Consider the following 21,609-nt stretch of genomic DNA (forward strand, 5'->3'; position numbering starts at 1 on the left):
CGTTCTAAACAAGTCCATAATCACCTATCCCTAACCTAATGTCCCTTTAAGGACGTTCATTAAGAGCAGATGAACTGACGAACAAGGACCAGCAACACACATTAACTGAGGCTGCTCCTCCCCTCGCTCAGCTCCAGCCCTAATCTCCTAAATGTTCACATCAATACCTTATCACCACAATGCCAGGGAGGAATTAATGCACGGAGAGGATGGCAAACTCTGGGAAGAGGATCAAGCACTTGGGATGCCAAAATAACCAGCCAAGAGGCTGGATTAGGGAATAAACACAAGAGAGGGTTGGGAAGTGCCAAACCACCCACGGGATGGGGGCACAGGCCCCAGCTGAGATCGGGCATGGTCTCCAGCACAGGGAATTATCTTTCCATGCTTTACTTCATGCAGCACACAAGTATCACTTTTTACCACTTAAGGTTTTATTCATCAGCTTTTTGTATCAATGAGTATTTTTACATCAGAGAGCAGGAAACCTCTTTACTTTTAACGTGTCTCCCTTCACTTCTCAAAGCACCAAAATGAATGGATATTTTAAAATTGCCTATAAAATATATGGTTCACAAGCTTAGGTTCTTTCCTTGACTGGAGAAAGGCATGGGAAATGTCCTGAGCATCTCAGAGCACATTTTACTGCTGTAGTATTTGTGTGACTTTAAATGTCCCAGCTCCTGTAGCCAGGAGTTACCATGAGAACCTCCACTCTTATTAAAATAACTGTTCAACCACGGGTTTGTGTTTTGGGGTTTGAGGCAGGTCTATGTCTGCAAGGTTTTAAGAAGTTTGTATTTTAAAGAATTTTTTTCTATCAGGGTAGGGGGCTTTTTAACAAAAAATGCCAGTTCTCGAAGTCCAAAAAGTGGGATCACCTCTGAAATCAAGCACATGGTCCCACTCCTCCCTTTTCCTGGATCTCTCTATTTGTGGCTTTTGGCTGCTGTCTCCCAGGACCTCAGAGGTGCTGCTGGTCACAGTCACCAGCCAGGCTGTGATCTCCAATCCCCAGAATTATGTTCCTGTCAGCAAGGTGTGAATTTGAAATCCCATTTGAAGAGACAGAATGATAAAGTGCAAAGTGGGAGGGGGAAATCAACTCATTAACCTGAGAAATTCATTCTAACACAAAGAAAACCCAATAATACTGGGATATATTTGTCTGCTCTCGGGATCCATCCCACCAATGCCCAAAATCCTGCTGGGCTGGGTTTTGGCTCAGCAGTTCAAATTGACATCAGTGAGCTAGGCCTAAGAGGCTCCAGCACAAGGTTCTGTGAAGCTGCTCGAGCAGGACTTTCCTGCTGCCACGGCGGGATCAGGTTTGTCAGGCAGACATTAAAGATCTCATTGATCCCCTTTGTACTGCCAGGGAAAGGCTCTAATCCTCGGCCAGGTGTGGGATTCTCTCAGCTCTGCTCAGCCTCTTTTGGCTCCTGTCCAGGGCCAGGCCCAGCACAGAGATTCTGTTCTGACAGAGCACAAACCAGATTTCACCTCAAGTATTCCCGGATCCTGTTCCCTTGATGCTGTTGGCAACACCAGCACATCCACCTGACCAAACCCAACAACATTTCATTGCCAAAATACTGGGCACATTCTCCCCATCCCCTGGGACTCCCCAGCCAGGGGATGGGACTGGAAACTCAGCAATGCTGGCAGCCAGAGATAATGCCTGTGAAAAGCGGGCAGGGTTCTCTTGTGCAGGAGGAGACACTTTATTAACACTGCCAGAAGTCTAACAGAATTTCTCTTTCCAAAGCTCTGGATGAAAATGTGGGGCTGGTTATTTCCAGGTAGACTTTGTGTTTGTCTCTGAAAGAATACAAGAGAAACCTCGAGGTAATGGCCCTGCCATTGTGCTGACAAATCCATGCCAGGCAAAACCCAGCTCTTTATGCACTGTCACTACAATAATTTGTATATTTTTACTGTTATATTGGCAGGTAGAAGCCCTGGTTGAGGTCAAACCCTTCCTGATCATCTTTCCCAACACAAATCCTTAGCATAGTCCTCATGGTGAAGGATTTATACATGGCACCCGAATTCTGCTGAGTTACACCCATTTCTATGGCAGGATGTATTTTATGGATCAAAAAACCCCAAACAATGTCTTCCAAATATATCTCTTGTATCTGTGATGCCCGAAATGAGGATGAGCAGCATGGCTTTAAAATAAAACGGGAAGGGCTCTGTGGGTTTGGCATCTGCCAAAGGATTCAGGTTCAATAGCACAGACACCACTTTGCCAACTGTTAAGGAAAACAGATTCCAGTTGTACCACATTTTGCTTGATTTATGTGAGCACTGGGAGAAGGATGAGGGGGAAAAAATAACCTGGAAAGCAAAAAAAATTTTTTTTTACCTTGTTTTGCTGTTCTGCTCATGAACCTGCCAAGTCTGAGAGGCTGCAGGAGCTCTCCCATGGCTGAGCACTGGCACAGCCAGACCCTGCTCCTGGGGATCTGCTGCACATCCCTGGGCCAGCACCCACGGAGGATCCCTGGGCACTGAGAAGCCACTGGGCTGTCCCTGGGTACCAGCAGGGTCTGTGGGGATGCTGGGATTCATTTGGGAAGCTCATGGGACTGAGAGCAAGGAGTAGGATAAAAATCAGATAAAAATCACCTCTCTGCATCCCTGGGCTTACACCAAGCAGTCACCTGCTGCAGGCAGGAGTCAGGTCAGATATTGCTTTTGGAAATCCAGGATTATCTAATCCAGGCCTGACAGATTTCCTAGGATACGAGATTTTGCAATATAAGGCAGGTTCTAGAGCAGCCCTGGGTTTGCAGTTGGTTCCCCAGCACCCCCAGGAGAAGCAGCAGCCGGCCGGGCACCAGCAGCCCCTCGTGGTACCCAGACAAGTCTGAGAAGTTCTCTGTCCAAATTAAGAATCAAAATAACTTTGCAAAGGGGGCCAGGAGGGAGCAGTCCCTGTGCTCCCACCTGCAGCTCGCAGCCCTCCATTCCCAGCACAGCCTGAGCCCATTAGGGCCAGTTCCATCTCTGCAAGTGCTGCCTCTCCCTGCCAGGCCATTTGCTCCCTGCTTTCTATTTTTAAAATCGCTGTAGCTCCTGAGAGTGTTTTGTTCTGTGCAGTGACAGGCTGTCACTTCCCCAAACCTGCCCCTTCCCTGTGCTCAGCATCCCAGGGAATCACCCAGCACTTGGACACTTCCCTTCCAGGCTCCCTGCAAGGCAAGAGGGAGCTCTGCAGTGCAGCCACTGGGTCCTGGAATTGTTTGGGTTGGGAAGGAATTAAAGCCCATCCAGTGCCGCCCCTGCCATGGGCAGGGACACCTTCCACTGTCCCAGGCTGCTCCAAGCCCCAATGTCCAGCCTGGCCTTGGACACTGCCAGGGATCCAGGGGCAGCCACAGCTGCTCTGGGAAGAGGGAGAAGCACACACAGCACACACGTTCATTGCTAAAAAATTCATCGTGAGAAAGCAGCAAAGGGCAGAACAAAGCAATATTTATCAGTAAAGCATAGCCTGCAGTCTGCCCCATCATCTGCTGCACAGAGGTCCCACAAATCAGCGACTCTGCCCCAAGGAACTGTTGGTATTTGTAATAAACTGCTGCAACTTCTTCCTAGTTTAGAAACATCTCAGCTCCTCCTGCAGCCTGTCCTTGCTGACACACAAAGTGCCCTGTTCGGGGTCAGAGGAACCCCAGATCCACCCCAAAGGCTGCACTTGATCCTGGAGGTCTTTTCCAACCTCAGTGATTCCATGATTCCAAGGAACGGCCCCACCCCAGTTCTGCACGTGGTGTTGAGCAGAGTTTGGAGCCAGGCTCAGCTCCTGGGTTCTGATACTCAGGAAGGAGCCATTACACATTTAAATCTGAACTTCAGGGCTCCAGCAGAGGTGCACACCCAGGAACACCCCGGGCTGTGCTTCCATGCCCACATTTCTCCGAGCAGAGCCATGGGAGGCACAGCTGAGGAAGCACCAGCAGCGTTTCACTGCCAGATGGAGCAGCACAAGCTTGGCTGGGCTCAAGCAGGACATTTCACAGACGAGTTCTCAGCCCCATTCCTCGATGCTTTTGTGCTCAGAGTTATTTCATTCTCTTCTGAAATGCAAGGAGGTTCTTCCTGAGAAAATAAGCATGGGGGGGGAGGCTTTTTTTAACAACAGCTCAGTTCCCCAGCAAAATAAACTTTTCACAGGTGGGAAAATCTGTATTTGGGATTTATTTCATTTCTTCATGGATTGAATGCTCTTCACAGTTTACCATGTCACTAAAATATTCCTGAAGAAGGAAAGTGGCTTTCCCAGGGACTCCAGTACCTCTGCTCTGCTCCTGTCTCACACTGAGGCTGTTGGGGATCCTGGTGTGTTACAGGACTTGTGCAGCTGCCCTGGGCCTCCTCCCTAGGGCTGGAAAAACCCAGGCCATTCCTCATTTGCAGTTTAGCCAAACAAGAGCAAACGAGCTGTCACTCCCTCAGGGCTGTGCCACCCTGGGCGCTGCAGGCAGATGGAAAATGCATCTTTTTGTGTCAGCTTCCAAAATCCTGTGAAGTGCAAAATCCCTTCACTGGGACGCCAACGTTCTGCTGCAGGAGATGTTGTCAAGCACTGGAACAGGCAATGAGCTCCCAGTTCACAGAATCCCAGGATCACTGAGGCTGGAAAAGCCCTCCCAGCCCATGGAATCCAAGCTGTGCCCGATGCCCACCTTGTCCCCAGCCCAGAGCACTGAGTGCCACCTCCAGCCCTCCTTGGGCACATCCAGGGATGGGCACTCCAAACCTCCCTGGGCAGCCCCTGCCAATTGTCCATTCCAGTTGTCCAAGGCTTGCTGGGCAATCAAAACACCGTTTCCTCGTTTGAAAATCCTCCACTATAGCTGTAGCAGACACATCTCCAAAAGATAATTTCCTTTGCATCACCATCCATAGAAGGGAGTGGGTTGGAAGGGACCTTAAGGATCATCCAGTTACTCAGAGGTTCTCTGCACTGCTGTCAGATAGAAAAACTACAAACCCACAAAAAGTCATTTAATTAATTTTTATTGTCAATATAATTTCTGTGCATTCAAGCCCTGCCACAAAATTACCTGCTTTAAAAATCACTAACCCATCTCTATTAGTGCTGGATTTTATTCCTGCAAAAATAACAACTTCCTGCCAAATCTGAGCTGACAGTTTGTCTTTATTTTTGTAGTTATTCCTGCCATTTTTTATTAAATGGAATTTGGCCTTGATCCTATCCATTAGGACTTGGTTTTGATGGGATCAACATGGGGAACAACTCCAGGCACTCAGTCCTGTCTCTGCCTGGGGAGATACTGTCTGGGCTCTTAGGAGCTGTCATTAAATCCCAGTGGTAAATTGCAGCCATCCATTAGATTTACCTGGATCTTATTATTTCAGCACCAAGCTGGGGGTAGTATCAAGAGCTGTTTCTAAACCAGCAAATGCTGTCCCAGGACACCAGGCCACATCCATGGGGAAAAAGGACTCTGCTCTGACACCTGGAGTCAGTCAAGCCAAGCTTTCCTTGCCCATGAACTTACATTAACTAACCTGGGTTTCTCTCAAGATAGCCAAAATAAATGTGCATTTAGAAAGTTCTGATGGACCACAACACATATTTATAAATTTCTTTTGGAAGTAGATTGGTGCCATGTTGATGGCCCCATAAACAGGGGGTGCCATGGGGTGCAGAGAGGGGTCCCAGAGCCCCCCAGTGCTGCACCCCCCACCTGCATCTGATCTGAGATCTCACACCAGGAACCCCAGGGGTGGTTGTGACAGCAAACAGAACCTGCTGCATTCCTGAGGCTCAAATCCTGCACTCACAGAGAGGAAGAACTCCTGGTGTCCCACTGCTCCATCCCTGAGCCTCCTGAGGCCAATCCTGCAAAGGGGCAGATTCCTCCTGTGTCACCAGGGCTGTACAAGGCACTGGCACTCAGCCTGTTCTGGGTGCAGAAATACCACATGCATGGAATTATGAGGCTGAGTTTAATGACATGAAACAAATCTCCATTCTGCTGAATGCATAATTAACAGTATTAAAATATTTATGAAATAAGAAATTTATTAGGACATCTGTGGTGTATGGGCTTGCTGTGCTCTACACAAATCCTAAAATGGCAGGAGAGAAAACAAACTTGCAAGGCATCAAACCTGGGCATTTTCACCTGAGACAGCGTAGGGACATAGATCCCTCTGTCCTTGTCATCAAAGATACTGCAGAGAGAGAACTGGAATTTTATTATTTTCTTAATTTGGAAAACCTTTGGTTCTTTAAAGAAGGGCTATTGTGGGAGCAAACTTCTTGTGGGACTTTTGTTGGATTGGTTTTGAACACAAGTAGTCCAGACTGGAAATGCACCACTGTGATGAGATAGAATTTAAAATAACCACGGGTACCCACAGCACTGGAAATGTGGGCTGACACCTTGAGCCTGGCTCACGCAGAGGTGGAGTTCCACAAGTACCACCTCAGTGCACCTTCACCTCCAAACCTCTGCTTTTTGGATCTATCTTCGAGTATCAAGGGGAGAGCAAAAGTAGGAACATCTCTACTGCATTTGGTGTTGCACTCAAGCCTCAAAGCCTGCTGTGAAAATAGAGCCAGAACAAACCAGGAAAACTTCTAGCAAAGAGGATAAAAGCTGAGTGTTAAGAGGAAAAAAAGGTCTTTTTTGAAGGCTGTAGAACATTCCCCAGAAAGTTTACAGGAGAGCTTAGGCATCTGCTAGGACCAGCCTGGCTCCACGGGTGCCATCCAACGGGAAGGAATTGTTCCCTGTGAGGGTGGGGAGGCCCAGGCACAGGTTCCCACAGAAGCTGTGGCTGCCCCTGGATGCCTGGAAGGAGGCTGAGGGGATGGTACCCAGCCTAAAGATGCCTGAAACTGTCCCAGGGAATGAGCCAGCTCCCTGTCCAGCTTGCTGCCTTCCCACCAACCCCAGCCACTGTTGCAGCATCCAAAGGAAACGCTGGAGAACTGTGCTCAGACAGGTGTGTGTTTCCATCCTGTACCACCTTTACATTTCCTGTCCTGTTTCCATGTGGACATTCATCCAGGGAAAGCTGGGACTGGGGCCTTTGTGCAGGACAGGAATAACTGGCTGCTATAAAGCCACCTGCAGAGACCAACAGCCGCTGTCACAGCAGCCCTGCTGGAACTGGAACTGGGGCTGGGACAGAAGGACGGCTGGTGCAGCTGGCCCTGATAGCCCCTACTGCCACATTATCATCACCTGTCCCACATTCCCAGGGCCAGGGAGTCTTAGAGGTCCTGGAGGGCCGCAGCACCCCTGGACTCCGTGGCCAGACCCCACGGCTCTGGAGCAGTGCTGGGCTGTTGGTGCATCCCTGTGGCAGCCACGGGAATGGGACAGCTCTGACAGAGGGAGCTGAGAGCCAGGTTTGTGTCAGCCACCTGAGGGGAGCCTGGACCTGAGTCATTCTCAGCACAGCTCCAGCCCAGTTCTGGCTTTGTCAGCAGTTGTTTTACCTGCGAGTGAAGAGCTACAACAGCTGTAACAGTGCGAGAGCAGGATCTGAGGGAGAGCTGCGGCAGCAGGGGAGCTCCAGGATCACACCGAGCTGGGTCCAGCTTATCCAGCCTGTGAACTGGCAGCAGCACAGAGCTGCAGCAGGGCACTGCCCCTGGGCCACAGCAGCGTGCCAGCTGCCTGGGCTGTGCCCTCCCTGGGACTTCTGTCACCCCCGGCCCTGCCGGCACCGACCCAGCTCTGGCTGCACAGCGACCACGGCCATGGCTGCGCAGTGACCAGTGCTGTCCCTGCACAGTGACCACCATCGTCCCTGCACAGTGACCACCACCGTCCCTGCACAGTGACCACGGCCATGGCTGCACAGTGACCAGTGCTGTCCCTGCACAGTGACCACGGCCGTCCCTGCACAGTGACCACCGCCGTCCCTGCACAGTGACCAGTGCCGTCCCTGCACAGTGACCACGGCCATGGCTGCGCAGTGACCAGTGCCGTCCCTGCACAGTGACCACGGCCGTCCCTGCACAGTGACCACGGCCATGGCTGCACAGTGACCAGTGCTGTCCCTGCACAGTGACCATGGCCGTCCCTGCACAGTGACCACTGCCGTCCCTGCACAGTGACCAGTGCCGTCCCTGCACAGTGACCACGGCCATGGCTGCACAGTGACCACAGCCATGGCTGCGCAGTGACCAGTGCTGTCCCTGCACAGTGACCACGGCCGTCCCTGCACAGTGACCACTGCCGTCCCTGCACAGTGACCACCGCCGTCCCTGCACAGTGACCAGTGCCGTCCCTGCACAGTGACCACGGCCATGGCTGCACAGTGACCACAGCCATGGCTGCGCAGTGACCAGTGCCGTCCCTGCACAGTGACCATGGCCGTCCCTGCACAGTGACCACAGCCATGGCTGCACAGTGACCAGTGCTGTCCCTGCATAGTGACCACGGCCGTCCCTGCACAGTGACCACGGCCGTCCCTGCACAGTGACCATGGCCGTCCCTGCACAGTGACCACGGCCATGGCTGCACAGTGACCAGTGCTGTCCCTGCACAGTGACCACGGCCATCCCTGCACAGTGACCACTGCCATCCCTGCACAGTGACCACCGCCGTCCCTGCACAGCGACCATGGCCATGGCTGCACAGTGACCAGTGTTGTCCCTGCACAGTGACCACGGCCATCCCTGCACAGTGACCAGTGCTGTCCCTGCACAGTGACCACTCTCAGCTCCGTGCCCTTGCCCCTGCCTTTGATCCATGAGCAGCCTCTGGGCACAGACCAAGGTGGCCGGAGCATGGCCAGGAGCTGCCCCAAAGGGAGGAGCCACCACAGCCCATCCCCTGTGCCCACGCTGGGCTCCAGCTGCTGTCAGGGGGTGACCTGAGGCTCTGCTGGTGTGACAGAGGAGAGCTGTTCCCACAGAGCATCCTCCTGCCAGCATCCTCTCACCCTGCACAGCCACACACCAACCTCTCCATGCTCTGCCCTGTTTTCCATCAGTTTCGGCCTCTCCTCCCTTCTCTCACTCCCCACACAGGAGCAGCCAAGCACAAACACAACCTGTTGCTGGTGCTGCTAAAGCCTCTGAGGTGGCTCAGTATTCCTATACCACATCTTTTCTCTATGTATCACCCATGATTGATTGTTCTGAGCCCTAACATCATCCTAATGTGAGACAGGCAGGATCCAAAAGCCAAACAGGCAGGTGACAGGGCTGTCACACAGGGACACAGAGGTGCTCCATCCTCTCCTCACCCAGCACAGCCCCACACTGGAGCCTGCTCTCCCCTTCCCAGCCCAATCCCTGAGCAAGACCTTAAAGAAACAGCTCACATTTACAACATAAGCATATACCGACAGTAATATTTTTGTGTATCTATTTATATATAAAAACACCCACATACACAACCATGCTCAGAGGCATTGAGCAGAACCATTATCAGGATGAAATCTTGTGACCTATGACTGCTCCAAACCCTACCCTCCACCCCTACAGCTCAGGCAATCCTTTTCCCAAAAACCCAGACCAAAATAGAGCTGTTGGATGTGCCCTGAATGTCAAATCATTGGACCTGCACCACCCAGGCAGTGCAGGGCCTTGGGAAGGAGAGGTCTCCAAGCTTCCTCCTCTTCCCAGTGTCAGTCAGAGGCCAGGGAGCCCAAGTGCTTCACCAATCCCAAGGCACAGAGAGCTGATCTCCAGTCAGGAGCACGTCCCAGGGCTTTGGGAACACTTGCCAAGCTCATTTAGAAGGACTGGGAAGGGAGGCACCGACCGGCGGCACCGTCAGCCAAGGGATAAGAGAATGCCCAGCACTCACACAGCATCTTAATGCTCTCCAGATCCCAAATGACACAGCAAAAGTGTCCTCAGCACCACGGCCTCAGCCAAGGGACCTTGGGCAGCACTGCTGGGCTCTGTCAGCCAGGGGCGCTTTGTCCCCACAGAGGGAGCGAGATCCCTGTGGGAGGGTCTGGTGTGCTCGGGGTGCCCCATCCTGCACCTCACACTGGCTCTGCTGCAAAAGGCTTTGCTCCAAAACACAGCCCATGGAGCTGGACACCCCCTGCACCCGACCCAGCATGCCCTGAACTGCCAAAATACTGGTCACACACACCCCATGGTGGCCCTGGGGACACGGGGACGTCAAAAAGCTCCAGCCCACCCCGACACCAATTGCTGTCAGAGTCTCTGCTCCTGGTGCAGCCCCCGGGGCTGGAGAGCTCTGCAAGCTCTGAGGGCTGGGCTCACTCCAGCCGGGGGAAGCACGAGGGGACTGCCCAGGAGGGACCTGTGGCCTCACGTGGGGCAGGGCCACCACCTTTTCCTGGTCCAGAATAGGACCAGGCTTTATTCCCATTAAATTGGTGGTGGTTCAGAACAACTGCACTGCCTTCAGCAGAAGGGCCTGGTAGGACCTCGTGAATCATCAGTAACAAGCAAAGCTTTGGAAATCCTTGTTCTCCTTTAGATTTCTCTCTGCCTGGGTACCCTCTCCACCACACTAATGACCTGACTATATTGGATTCCATGCTCTCCAAACAGCCTTAATTACATGCTTCATATCTCCCAACATTATGATAAAATTCATCATAGTCCAACGTCTGGGACAGTCAGCATTGTCACTCATTGAGATTAATTTGAATATGACTATAAATAGAAATAACAACATCTGATCTTATGAAACAGAGTATTGTGCTGGATGGTTTTAATGCCTCCAAGCAAAACTCATTTAATAGAATAAAATATGGAATAGAGTACATGTAGTTTTGTAATATTACTGTTATGAGATTCCAAAGCAGATCAATAATTCTTTCATAAAAATTAATGCCTTGAAATGATCCCTCCATTTGTCATTCCAGAGAGGTCACCTTATTTTGTTTCAAAGAGTAAATTGGGAATCACACAAGTGAACTTGCTGAATATCTGCTCTCCCCATTCCTGCACCCCTTGTGCCAGCCCCAGTTATCCCTGAATCCTCTGCCCAGCATTCTTCCCTGTCCCTCTCCATGGATGAGCATCCCTCTCCTGGCAGAACCAGTCTCCTTCCAAATGACCCTTTGCAGTCCCTTCTGCCTCAAGAGAGACACTTGAAAACAGATTAAGAGCCAAGATTATTGCTGAAATTGAATTTTGCCTTGTCAAGAAAATGAATTTTACCTCCAAAACACAGCATTCCAGAAAAATACATTCACAGCACCTCCAGCCTCTCATTAGTGACTCCCCATGTGGAATTCTTGAAGTGAGGCTTTTCCTGGCCTTTTATTTATACAGGGAAAATGGGATTCCACATCTCTTCGGTGCAGCCTCACAGCTGAGGCACAGCACATCAGACCTGCGTGGCTCAGGGTGCTCACACTCATTAGGGCCTCACTAACAACAAGTATTGAGAGGCTGCTGAAATGAAAGCTCGTTAAGGAACACAAAACCCCCTTTTTTTTTTTAAGAGGAGGCAAAGAATTAAAGTTTGCTGTTTCCTATATTCAGCTTTTTGTTCCATTCTCTATGGGAAAAACTGAAAAATGTGGAGTTCTCCTGAAATGTCTTCTCTGAAATGAATCATTACTCCATTGCCTAAAAACTGTTGTCTTGTTTAAAGTGAGGAGAAGAAGATGCAGGAATCATGTCAGGAGTTCACAACAAATTAGCATCCAGAGAAAAATACTGCTGAAGTGTGGCAGTTTTCTTCCCAACCTCTGTGAGAGCCCAGGTATGTTCCACCAATTAAACTTCCTCATGGGGGCAAAGTCAGCAGGAGGGGCTCAACACGAGTCTTTGGAATGAAAATTCTATCCCATGGGATGGGCCTATATCCCACATTCCTTCAGGAAACTTGAACTAAGAGAGGAACAACCAGTTTGCAGACATTTTCCTGGGAATTAAAGGAGTTTCTAGAAACTGGTCAGATCAACAGCATGAAATTCACTAGAAACCAAACACTCCCAAAGGATCTGTTGGAACCATGGGATCACACATGGTTCTGTACAGCCATTCTCCCACAGCCCTGCCCTTCTTCCCTGTGCCCGAGGGGTATTCCCAGCAGGAGCAGCCTCCAGTGCTCCCCTCCTTCCCTGGAGCAGCTGAGCCCCATCCCCATCCCATCCCCATCCCCAGCAGTCCCAGCCCAACAACCTCCCCCGGAGAGCCTGGGAAAAGCGTGTGCATTTTCCAAGAAAAGAGCAGCATCCAACTCAGAGCTGCACTTTTAAGCTCCCTTCCTTTCCAAATAATCTCATTTTTGTGATTACTGTGTCTGGAGCAGAAGGCAGGACTGCAACTGTCATCGGCCTCCTTCGGCAGGAAGGAAAGGCAGCCAACACCCCCAGGGAGATCAGGGATGTTCCAATTTACACTCCCAGTCTCACTGACTCCTTTAGCCCACTTTGCTGCAAAGTTCCCTGGAGGGGCTCAGGAACAGCCTCCTCTGGGCCACAAGAGCCACCCCTGATAAAATCTCACAGGGATTTAGACAAGAACAAAACTATTGCTGATTGATTCTTTCAAATTGCATCCACAGAGGACACGAGCCTGAAGCAGTAATTTGTTTATTATTAAAGCTTGTCATGAGAAGTCTGCAGTTCTAAGGGAGCACAAAAATCAGATTTCCAGCACTAAAAAAGAAATCAGGGTGCTGATATTCCCCATATGGCATGGGTCTACTCCCAGAAAATATGAAACAACCTGGCAATGGTTTTGTCATGGAGTTCCATTTGTAAGGAAAGCTACGACCCTGCAAAGGAACAGCATTTCTTCCAAAGCAAAACCAGCAGCCTAAAAACATCCTGCCTGAAGTCCCCGGTGCATTTGGAAGCAGCTTTCCAAATTATTTCGGTGTTATTTTTAGGAGAGATATTTAATTTATGACCTGCTATTTACTGGTGTGCACTGATAGAATTGTGTTTTGAAGAAGTCCCTGTCTTGGGCACACTTGAATATTGGTGCAGGGCCATCTCCACACTCCACCACCCGAGGCTGATCCCTCCTGTAACCCGAGTGCTGCAGCACAGACAGGCCCCAGGGCTGGGCACACACCTGCCCTCCTCCCCAGATTCCTGCCTGAGCAGCCCTTCCCAGCTGGATGGGGATGGGACACAGCCCCGAGGGATGCAGACACAGAGGGCTGTGTCAGTGTAACTCCTGCCAGGGCACTCATCCTGCTGGATGGGATGAAGGTAAAGAACAGAGATGGAAAATACAGAATCCAGCCCGAGGCACCTCCCGCCTCCACCCCTTCCGAGGGAAGCCATGGCCAAGCTGGAGAAGCTCCTGTGCACTCAGACATCCAGCCCTGCTCCACCCTGCCCAGGGTGGGCTCTGCCCTGCTCCTGACCAGGCACTGTTGATGCTCCTCACTCATCAGTTTAACCCAGAAGGTCCCACGAAGTCCCTGGCAGTGGCAGACACTGAACCCGGGGGTGCAGCCTCCCCTCCCTCAGAGCCTGCACTTGCCCAGGGCACATCCATCCCTCCTCAGTTCATTCTGGAACCCTCCTGCCCAGGGCCTGATGAGGCATCTGTCCCCACCAGCAATTCCTGTGCCCACCATCCCCGTGTCCACACGTCCTGTGTGACCCAGCAGGAGCAGCGACCACCCCGAAGTCTCAGCTAGGCTCCATCAGCACAAACCCTTCAGCTGGAGAAAGGGAGAGGCAGGGTTACAGCTTCCCTGGGCTCTAGCAGGACTCCATGCCTTCCCCACGCTCCTGGAGGAACCCTCCCACCCCAACTATTCCCATCCCATCCTCTTTTATCGAAGAAGCAACTCAGGGAAAAGTGAGGAGAGAGGTACAAAGCCAGGGGAGGCACTCCGATCACACAGCGAAAACCCCAAGTGTCATGAAGATCCCTCCCACCATTTTTTTCACCCCAGGAAAGCTCCTACAAGACTTTCAGCAGTAATTACATGGATGAACCCCAGCCAGAGGACCCCAGCACTGCCTCTCCCTGCTGATCCACCTGTTGGCTTTAGCTGAGGATGTTCCCAGCCCTCTGTGCTGCATTGGGGATGGGTGAGCTGCACGCAGAGATAACAGAACCTCCCATGCAGAGCGGAAGATGAACAGCCTGGATCGTGCCCCTCCTGGGGAGGAAGTGCCTGAAGCACCAGGAGCTGGCTGAGGAAGCCCTGCTGTGCTCTGGATGGGATATATATATATCTATAAATATACATACACACAGATTTTCTCCCTACATTAAGGCACAGCACAAATACTTCTCTTCCAAGATATTGTCAGAGAAGCAGAGGCTCCAGTAAGATCTCTTTGCAGGGGCTTCCACAGATGGAGAGAGTTTTATATCTACCAGACATGAAGGAAAAGCCAGTTTGGGCATGCAAATAAGCGTTCAAGAGCCATCCTCCCACCCCTCACCCCAGGCAGTAAAACCCACAGCGAGCCCTGAGAAAGAAGCTGGCTGCCACACTCAGGAATTTCAGAGAGTACTGAGGTTAACAAGATTTTTTGTGATTGGTACTTGGTTTTCTTCCTTCCACTAACTTAGAGCTTCTCATCCACCCACACACAATGGCACTTAGTTGTTGAACAGGTCCACTTCTCCTCCTAAAATAGTTCCTTTCTATTTCTCTTTGGCTGAACATGTTCTGAACTGTGTTTTGAAGGAGGAGAGGACAGTAGGGAACAGCTTTATGGCATGGAAGATCTGCTTCAAGGCGGCTCATCCAAGCTGCAAAATATATATTCAGTAAAATCCCTCAGTACAGGCCAGTTCCTGCTTTCTGGATGATTTGGCTAAATTGCAGTTTTGAACAGATGCTTAGTCACAATACATTAAAATATTTAATTTATATAAATATATCTACATGGACAAACTGCCCAAATATCTTATTTTCTGCCAACTCCATTACGTAACGGATCACCAAAGACCTTGCAGGTATTGTGGCATTATCCAAAGCGCTCCTGATGCCTCAGTTTCCCTTCTGAACTGGATCTGGGTAGGGAGTGCCCAGGACTTGCTTTGGGATGAGAACTGGAGAGGAAGAGCTGCCTCATCCCACCCTGCTGGCTGCTGGAGCCCCGAGCAGCTGCTGAACCAGTACTTGAGCACAACTTCAGCACCGCTCACGTCCCTCCGAGCTGCTGGGCTCATGCAGAACATGAGCTCATCTGGTTTGCAGCCCGGGGAGCTGGAGCAGGAGGGCGCCGGGCACGAGCGGGGCTGGCGCTGCCACACGAGGAGCTGCACGATGGAGCCACAGAAACTGTGGGAGATTCGGCACAGCCCTGAATCCGGTAGCGATGCGTTTGAATCTGCCAAGAGGGGAGGCGAGCAAGGAAAAGAAGCGGCTCCTTGGTGTTCTTTCGGGTAAATGGCCAGGGCAGAGCCCGGCCGGGCAGAGCAAAGGGCAGCGAGGAGCGAGGGCGGCATCGCCCCGCTCGCCTCGGATGCAGCGGCCGGAGATGGCACCAGCAGCCAGATGGGAATGAGGAGGCTCGGCGGCTGCTGACAGCACCGAGTGGATCTGCCGTGAAAACCTCACAAGTTTCCAGCTGGGAAAAGCGGGGGATCTCTCCGCCCGCTGCACAGAAATAAAAAAATCCCTCCACCACCTTCCGCATGCGAAGGCGTAGGACAGGGAGCGAGGAACTCCGCTGCTCACGATGCATCTGGTGGCGCTTCTGTCACTGTCACCGCACCCGCGATCGCAGCCGAGGGGCACCCGGCGCTCGCTGCGGGGCCCGGCGGCTGCAGCAGCGCCCCGGGGAGACATCCCGCCCCCGGGGGGACACCCCCACGCCCCGGGGCATCCAACGCTGCTCAGAGCCGGACAGATGCCCTCGCACGGACCGGGGGCAGGAGGACGCAACGCGGGTGCCAAGTCTCCGTGCCCCGACACCCACCGAGGTTCGGCGCCGGGGGCGAGAGGGGCGCGATCGCAGCGCAAACGGGGGAGAGGCGAGGAGGGCGAGAACGGGCAGGCGCTGCAGCGCATCTCCCCCGCACACACACACACGCTTCTTTAATCCTCCGGCTCTGCTCATCCTTCGGCTCCTCCCGGAGCCGCCGGAGCCTGGGGCGGCGCGGAGCGGCTCTCCCGGGCTGCAGCCGCCCCCGGTCTCCCCCGTTCCGGCCGGCCGGGCTCGGGAGGGAGCCGGGACCCGACCCGGGCAGGCGCTGTGTGCTGGGGCTGCCCCGTACAGCCCCGACTCCGCCGGAGAAAGCCCCTCCTGACCCCCCGCGACCCCCGGGCCGGGGCGGCCGCGGCCCCGCCAGCTCTGCCCGCACCGCCGGGATTCCGTGCGCGGAGCCGTCCCAGCCGTGCCCCGCTGGGATGCCGTGTGCCCGCATCCATCCCCGCCGAGCCATGGCTCTCTCTAACGCAAACCCAGCGCAACCAGCGCCTCTCCTCTTCCTTTTTTTTTTTTTTTTTTTTTCCTCCTTTCCCTCAGGCATTGCTTCGTGCAAATGGGGCGATAAATCCAGAAAGCGCCACGCACCGTGGAGAAGGGAGACGGGGAGGGCGGCGGGGAGGGGAAGCAGCTGCTCCGGAGGGAGGCGGATGGAGCACCTGGAGAGGCACGAGGGGAGCCGGAGCGGCGGAGCCCCGCGGCACGGCCCTACCTGGAACAGCCGGAGGATGTTGGCCACCATAATGGACACGGAACTTCCCGACGCCCCGATCACTCCAACTACTTTCTCCGGCTTGACGAAGACGGGCGGCTCGCCGTTGGTGCACCTCACGTCGGAGGTGTCCTTTTGGATGAGCGCCTGGACGAAGGTGAGGGACTGCTCCAGCGCGTAGGTGTCCCGGGAGCAGGTGTCCAGGATGCGGGCGCCCAGCGTGACGTTGGGCAGCAGCTCCGGGTCGCTGTTGATCTGGTCCAGGGCGTAGAGCATCGCCTCCAGCCTGTGGATGCCGTTCTCCTTCTTGATGTCCCCGCAGGGGGAGCCCGGGGGGCCCTTGGCGTGCACGGGGAAGAGGCCGCCCAGGGTGATGTCCCCCTCCAGCCGGATGGAGTGGGGCGCGTACATCTCCTGCCCGCGGGCCGCCTCCCCGAGCAGCAGCTCCAGCAGGCAGCAGGGCAGCTCCAGCAGCGCCAACAGCCGCAGCACCCTGCCCGGCCGGCCCATGGTGATGCCGCCGCCGCCCCCGGGCGCTGCCCCGCGCTCCCCGGGGGCCGGGCCGGCCGGGATGGCCGGGGGAGGGCTGCGGGTTCGGCCGCTGCCGCCCGCCCTGCCCTGCCGTGCCCGCTGCGCTCCCGGCACCGGCACTGGGGAGCGCGGCGCTGCCGCTGCCGCTTTAAACGGCCGGGGCCGCCCGCCCCCCGCCCCGCCCCGCCCCGCCCCGCCCGCCGCCGCTGCGCAGCGCCCGGCGCACCGCCCCGGGCCGGCTCCGGTGGGCACGGGCACGGGGGTGGGCACGGGCACGGGGATGGGGATGGGGACCGGAACCGGGATGGGGATGGAGATGGAACCGGGTGGTCCCGGCCCCTGCGCCCGCCCCGCCGGGGTCGGGGTTTACAGGTGCAGCCGGACCCGCCGGCGCTGGGGACGCGGGGCTCGGGGCGGCGCGGCTCGGGAGCGCCCGCCAAAGGCGCTGCGTGGGGGATGCTCGCTCAGCCCCACTGGAGAAGCAGCAGCAGCAGCAGCAGCAGCATCTTCCTCCGCCTCGCTCTCCCGGCGGGGAGCGGAGCGCCGCGGGCTCCCCCGCTCGCGGAGCCCGGCAGTGCCACCGCGGGGCTCGGGGACAGCCGGGGACAGCGGGAGCATCCAGCCAGCCCAGGGCATCCAAAGCAGCAATCTGGATTGTGACATGGGAACGAGAACCTCCGCCCGCCGAGGTGGGTGCCAGTGGAACCGGTGGGGAGGAGGAGGAGTTTGGATGTTGGGTGTAACCCCGTACTCCCAAACCCGAATTAATGCAGCTGATCTCGTTCTATTTTAAGATCTCCAGACCCATTTTTCTTCTGCACAACCAGATCTCGACGATGCTGGAACATCCTGGTTTTGTGCCCTTCACCCCGAAACTGTAGCACCCAAAGGGACACCACCTGTTGCCATTCCCTTCTGACTGGCCAATCCATACCCTGCCACATTCCCAATTCCAGACTAATGCAGGATGCATCTCTCAGATGCTCCCATCAGACCAAGCACATTTTTTGGAGACAACCTTCAACTCCTCCTTCATAAATACCAGACCAGATGTAGCTGCAGTTCATCATTTGGCCCCTAACACACTCTGGGCCAGCAGCACCCCATGTGTTATAACAGCCCAGTCACAGAATCACAGAGTGGTTTGCATTGGAAGGGACCTTAATGATTGTCTCATTCCACCCCCTGCCGTGGGCAGGGACACCTCCCACTGTCCCAGGCTGCTCCAAGCCCTGTCCAGCCTGGCCTTGGGCACTGCCAGGGATCCAGGGGCAGCCACAGCCTCTCTGGGAATCTGTGCCAGGGCCTGCCCACCCTCAAATCACCCACACATCTTAAAAAGGTGATTCCCTTTACATTGGCAGCCACAGAATGGGTTGGGCTGGAAGGGACCCTAAGGACCACCCAGTTCCTCGGAGATTTTCCATCGTGCTCTCAGACTCCCACTCCTCTCCCAGCCAGCAGGGTTCAGCCCAGCTGAAGCAGCACCCATCCCCATGCCTTGCACACACATCCCAACTCCTCACATCACTTCATCTGCTGCACAGTAGGATTTCCTTCCCAGTTCTTCCTTGTTACACCAGCTCCATCCTCTTTTCCATCTCAATGTGCACACTCAGGGAGAGCTCTTTATGCTTATTTACCTCTTGCACACTTAAAGGTCCTCAATCAGAATCTTACCTCTGTTTGTTATTATTAAAGTTTCTGACTCTGGAGCCTCAAGTTTGCCTTAAGTGCTCCAGTTCAGAAAGGATGTGGAGATAAATCACTTCTTCTAATAAATCTCACTGTTTTGCAGAAAGTCGCCCCATGATTTTGAAAGCTTCCTGGTTTGTGCTGGTTTTTTTCCCTTTGGGCAAATCTGCAGTTACTCATATATAATCACATAAACTTCTGTCCTCCCAAAGCCACAGAAAACCCATCTGCTCTCTACTTCATCCTGCTCTTCCTCACACCTTGGTTTACCCAAAGAACCAGTCTCCAGATTCCCTAAGGAGCACAGGGACTGCCACAGCTGATCAAGGCAGACCCAGGGTCCAGCCCAGCCCAGCAGCTTGTCTTGGATTAGGAGCAGAGGTATCAGAAGAAAAGGACAAAGTTTTGCAGTATGCAGATATCTTTAATCTCTTCCTGGTTTTATCTCTTTAAACCCTGAAGCATTGAAGATTATTCTAATTACATTACAAAAATTGATACGGTAATCATTACTCTGGTTACTCCTGATATCCATAAAAGTGCCCAGTCCCTCTCCCACTCTTGCTGAGGACTTGGCTGCTGTGCTAACAAGGACCACTGGGCATCTCCTGGAAAATCCTGTTTATCAGTTTTCAATTTCCTACCTTTTAAGTTGAACTCTTCAAATTGGCAATACTCTTCCTCTCATTGTACCTGAGCTCCATCCACTCTGTGCTCTGAGCTACCTACACCCAATCTGGCCCTCTCCAACAGGAAGTTAAATATAATAACAGCCTGTGCATCTCTCACTGCTGTTTTCCTTGAGAGAGGTATCAGACTGCATGATCTGAAAGGCCTTTTCCAACCAAAATGATTCTGTCATTCTGCGATTTAATTGGGATTGCTGAATACCTGGGGTGAGGCAGCACTGACTAAACCCAGCAGTGAGTGTGTCACACCTGTGCTGAGCCACATCCCCTGTCCCACTGCAGCTAAAGAATTCCTCCCCTCCCCCCCAGCCCAGCCCAGCAGCCACACTCAGAGCATTCAACCAGCAGTTCCTGAGGAAAACTGAGTCATGTCCACTCCAGCCTGAGCCCTGCCACTCTCAGAGCCAGCAGTGTTTCCACGTATGACATGCTCCCAGGAAAGCTGCAGCCGTGATCCTGAACAGCTCAGGAGGGGATGCTGTGCAGTAAAGCAGCATTTTATGTCTTTAATGAGAATATTGACAGAAGCATATGGAAATGGGGAACGTCATTGCAGTGTGACGTTTGTGTTTCACTTCACTGTGAGTCACTCGTGTGCCAGACCCAGCTCCAGCACAGGAGACTGAACACATTCCTCACCTTCAGCCTTGGGAGCTCTGTCCTCACACCTGCATGGGCTGGAGACCTCCTGGCACACGAGTGAAGCAATTCTGCTTTTCTCACCCAAAGAACGACGCTGCAGGGAGCTCAGCGCTGGGCTTTGATGCACTGCTACCACTCCAGGTAGGCCCAGGCACCCAGAACCAAAGTCCCACCTGTGTCTCTCCACCCGCAGCACCCTCCCATTGCCTGAGGCTTTGCAATGCTGGGGACACACTCCATGTCCCCTGTGGAGATTTCCTTCACCAAAAAAACCCTAAAAACCACAGAACAAACCAAAAATTCACCAGAAAAATAAACCAAACCCAACAAACAAACCCAACCCAAGCCTATTCTTTTTAGCAAGAGAATTTGTTTAGAAGTAAATGTTGGTTAAACACATCCAAGAGAATATTCACAACCATTTCTTAACTTGCCTGTCAAATAAGATCATGGATTCAGCCAAATTGCTACTGGATAAGCAGACTTTGCCAGGAAGGAAGCAGCCTTGTCGCTGGCATCCTTCGGGGTGTGGCGTGATCTCCATCGCAGGAGGATCTCCTGTCAGAGCTGCTGTATAATTAAACATTGCTTTTATCTGGGCAGCTGGCAGAGCAAACACAAAATCCTGTTACGGCCGACCAGTGGAAGCAGCCCAAAGAGTGATGGAGCAGCAGGAAGGAGGAATAAAACAATCTTTCAAATATTGGAGATGTGGCGGAGGCTGCCGCGCAGGCAGAGGTCAGCTTGGACAACTGTAATGGACGTGGTACAAGCAATTAATTTGTTGGGTGAAGTCAGGCTCGGGAAAGCAGCCAGAGCTCCTGCTTATCTGGTGTTCAGAAAATAATGGATTTTTGCAGCAGAGGCCAGCAAAAAGCTCAGATCCTTAACTTGGGGCTTTGTTGTTGCTGTTTACAAAGAGAAGGTGTCAGTGAGGCTCTGGTTTCCAGGGAGGACAGGGGACAGCAAATTCCCTTCAAGGATATGGTCGCTTAGATACCTTGCTAGATCCTTATTTATGTAAGAGAAACATTATTTTTGTATTTGTAGCTTATAGAATTATAAAATATTAAAATATTAAAGTATATTAAAATTATAAATAGATTGTAATTTATAAAATATATGAAGCTATTAAACCTACAAGACGTTATGGATTGTTTCCAAGAAAAAACTGCAATGAACACGTTGTGCTAAATGAAGTCTCCGGGCCTAATTCTCTGTTGCAACACTGGTGTGACCCTGTGGAAGACCAAAGCAGCTCTGAGAGCCAACCTCAGCTATCCCATGGAGAGAAACATTTCCCTTCATTTGATGCTCTCAAAGGCCCACAACATCACACACAGAGTTGTTTTCCATTTCCAGGCACCTCCCGACTGCTGCTTTCTGTGCCCTGGCTGCTGCTGCTTTGGGAAGCAAAAGGCTCTGGGAAGAGGAGGAGCAGCCCTTGGCCGTGAGCTGAGGCCAGGCTGGTGGCAC

At 53.0% G+C, this 21,609-nt stretch overlaps 1 protein-coding gene across 5 annotated transcripts in view; it reads right to left on the bottom strand.

Annotated features, from left to right (window-relative positions):
- GRM7 (glutamate metabotropic receptor 7) overlaps positions 1-17,121 on the bottom strand; it is a 207,720-nt gene extending 190,599 nt beyond the window's left edge. For all 5 annotated transcript variants that reach the window (XM_032120574.1, XM_032120573.1, XM_032120571.1 and 2 more), the window contains exon 1: positions 16,577-17,121. In XM_032120574.1, coding sequence (XP_031976465.1) covers positions 16,577-17,086 — 510 coding nt within the window. In that variant the 5' untranslated portion in view covers positions 17,087-17,121. The remainder of the gene's footprint in view (positions 1-16,576) is intronic.
- Between the last annotated feature and the right edge of the window lie 4,488 nt (positions 17,122-21,609).

The sequence above is a fragment of the Corvus moneduloides genome, chromosome 11 (genome assembly GCF_009650955.1).
Source record: "Corvus moneduloides isolate bCorMon1 chromosome 11, bCorMon1.pri, whole genome shotgun sequence".
Taxonomy (NCBI): domain Eukaryota; kingdom Metazoa; phylum Chordata; class Aves; order Passeriformes; family Corvidae; genus Corvus; species Corvus moneduloides.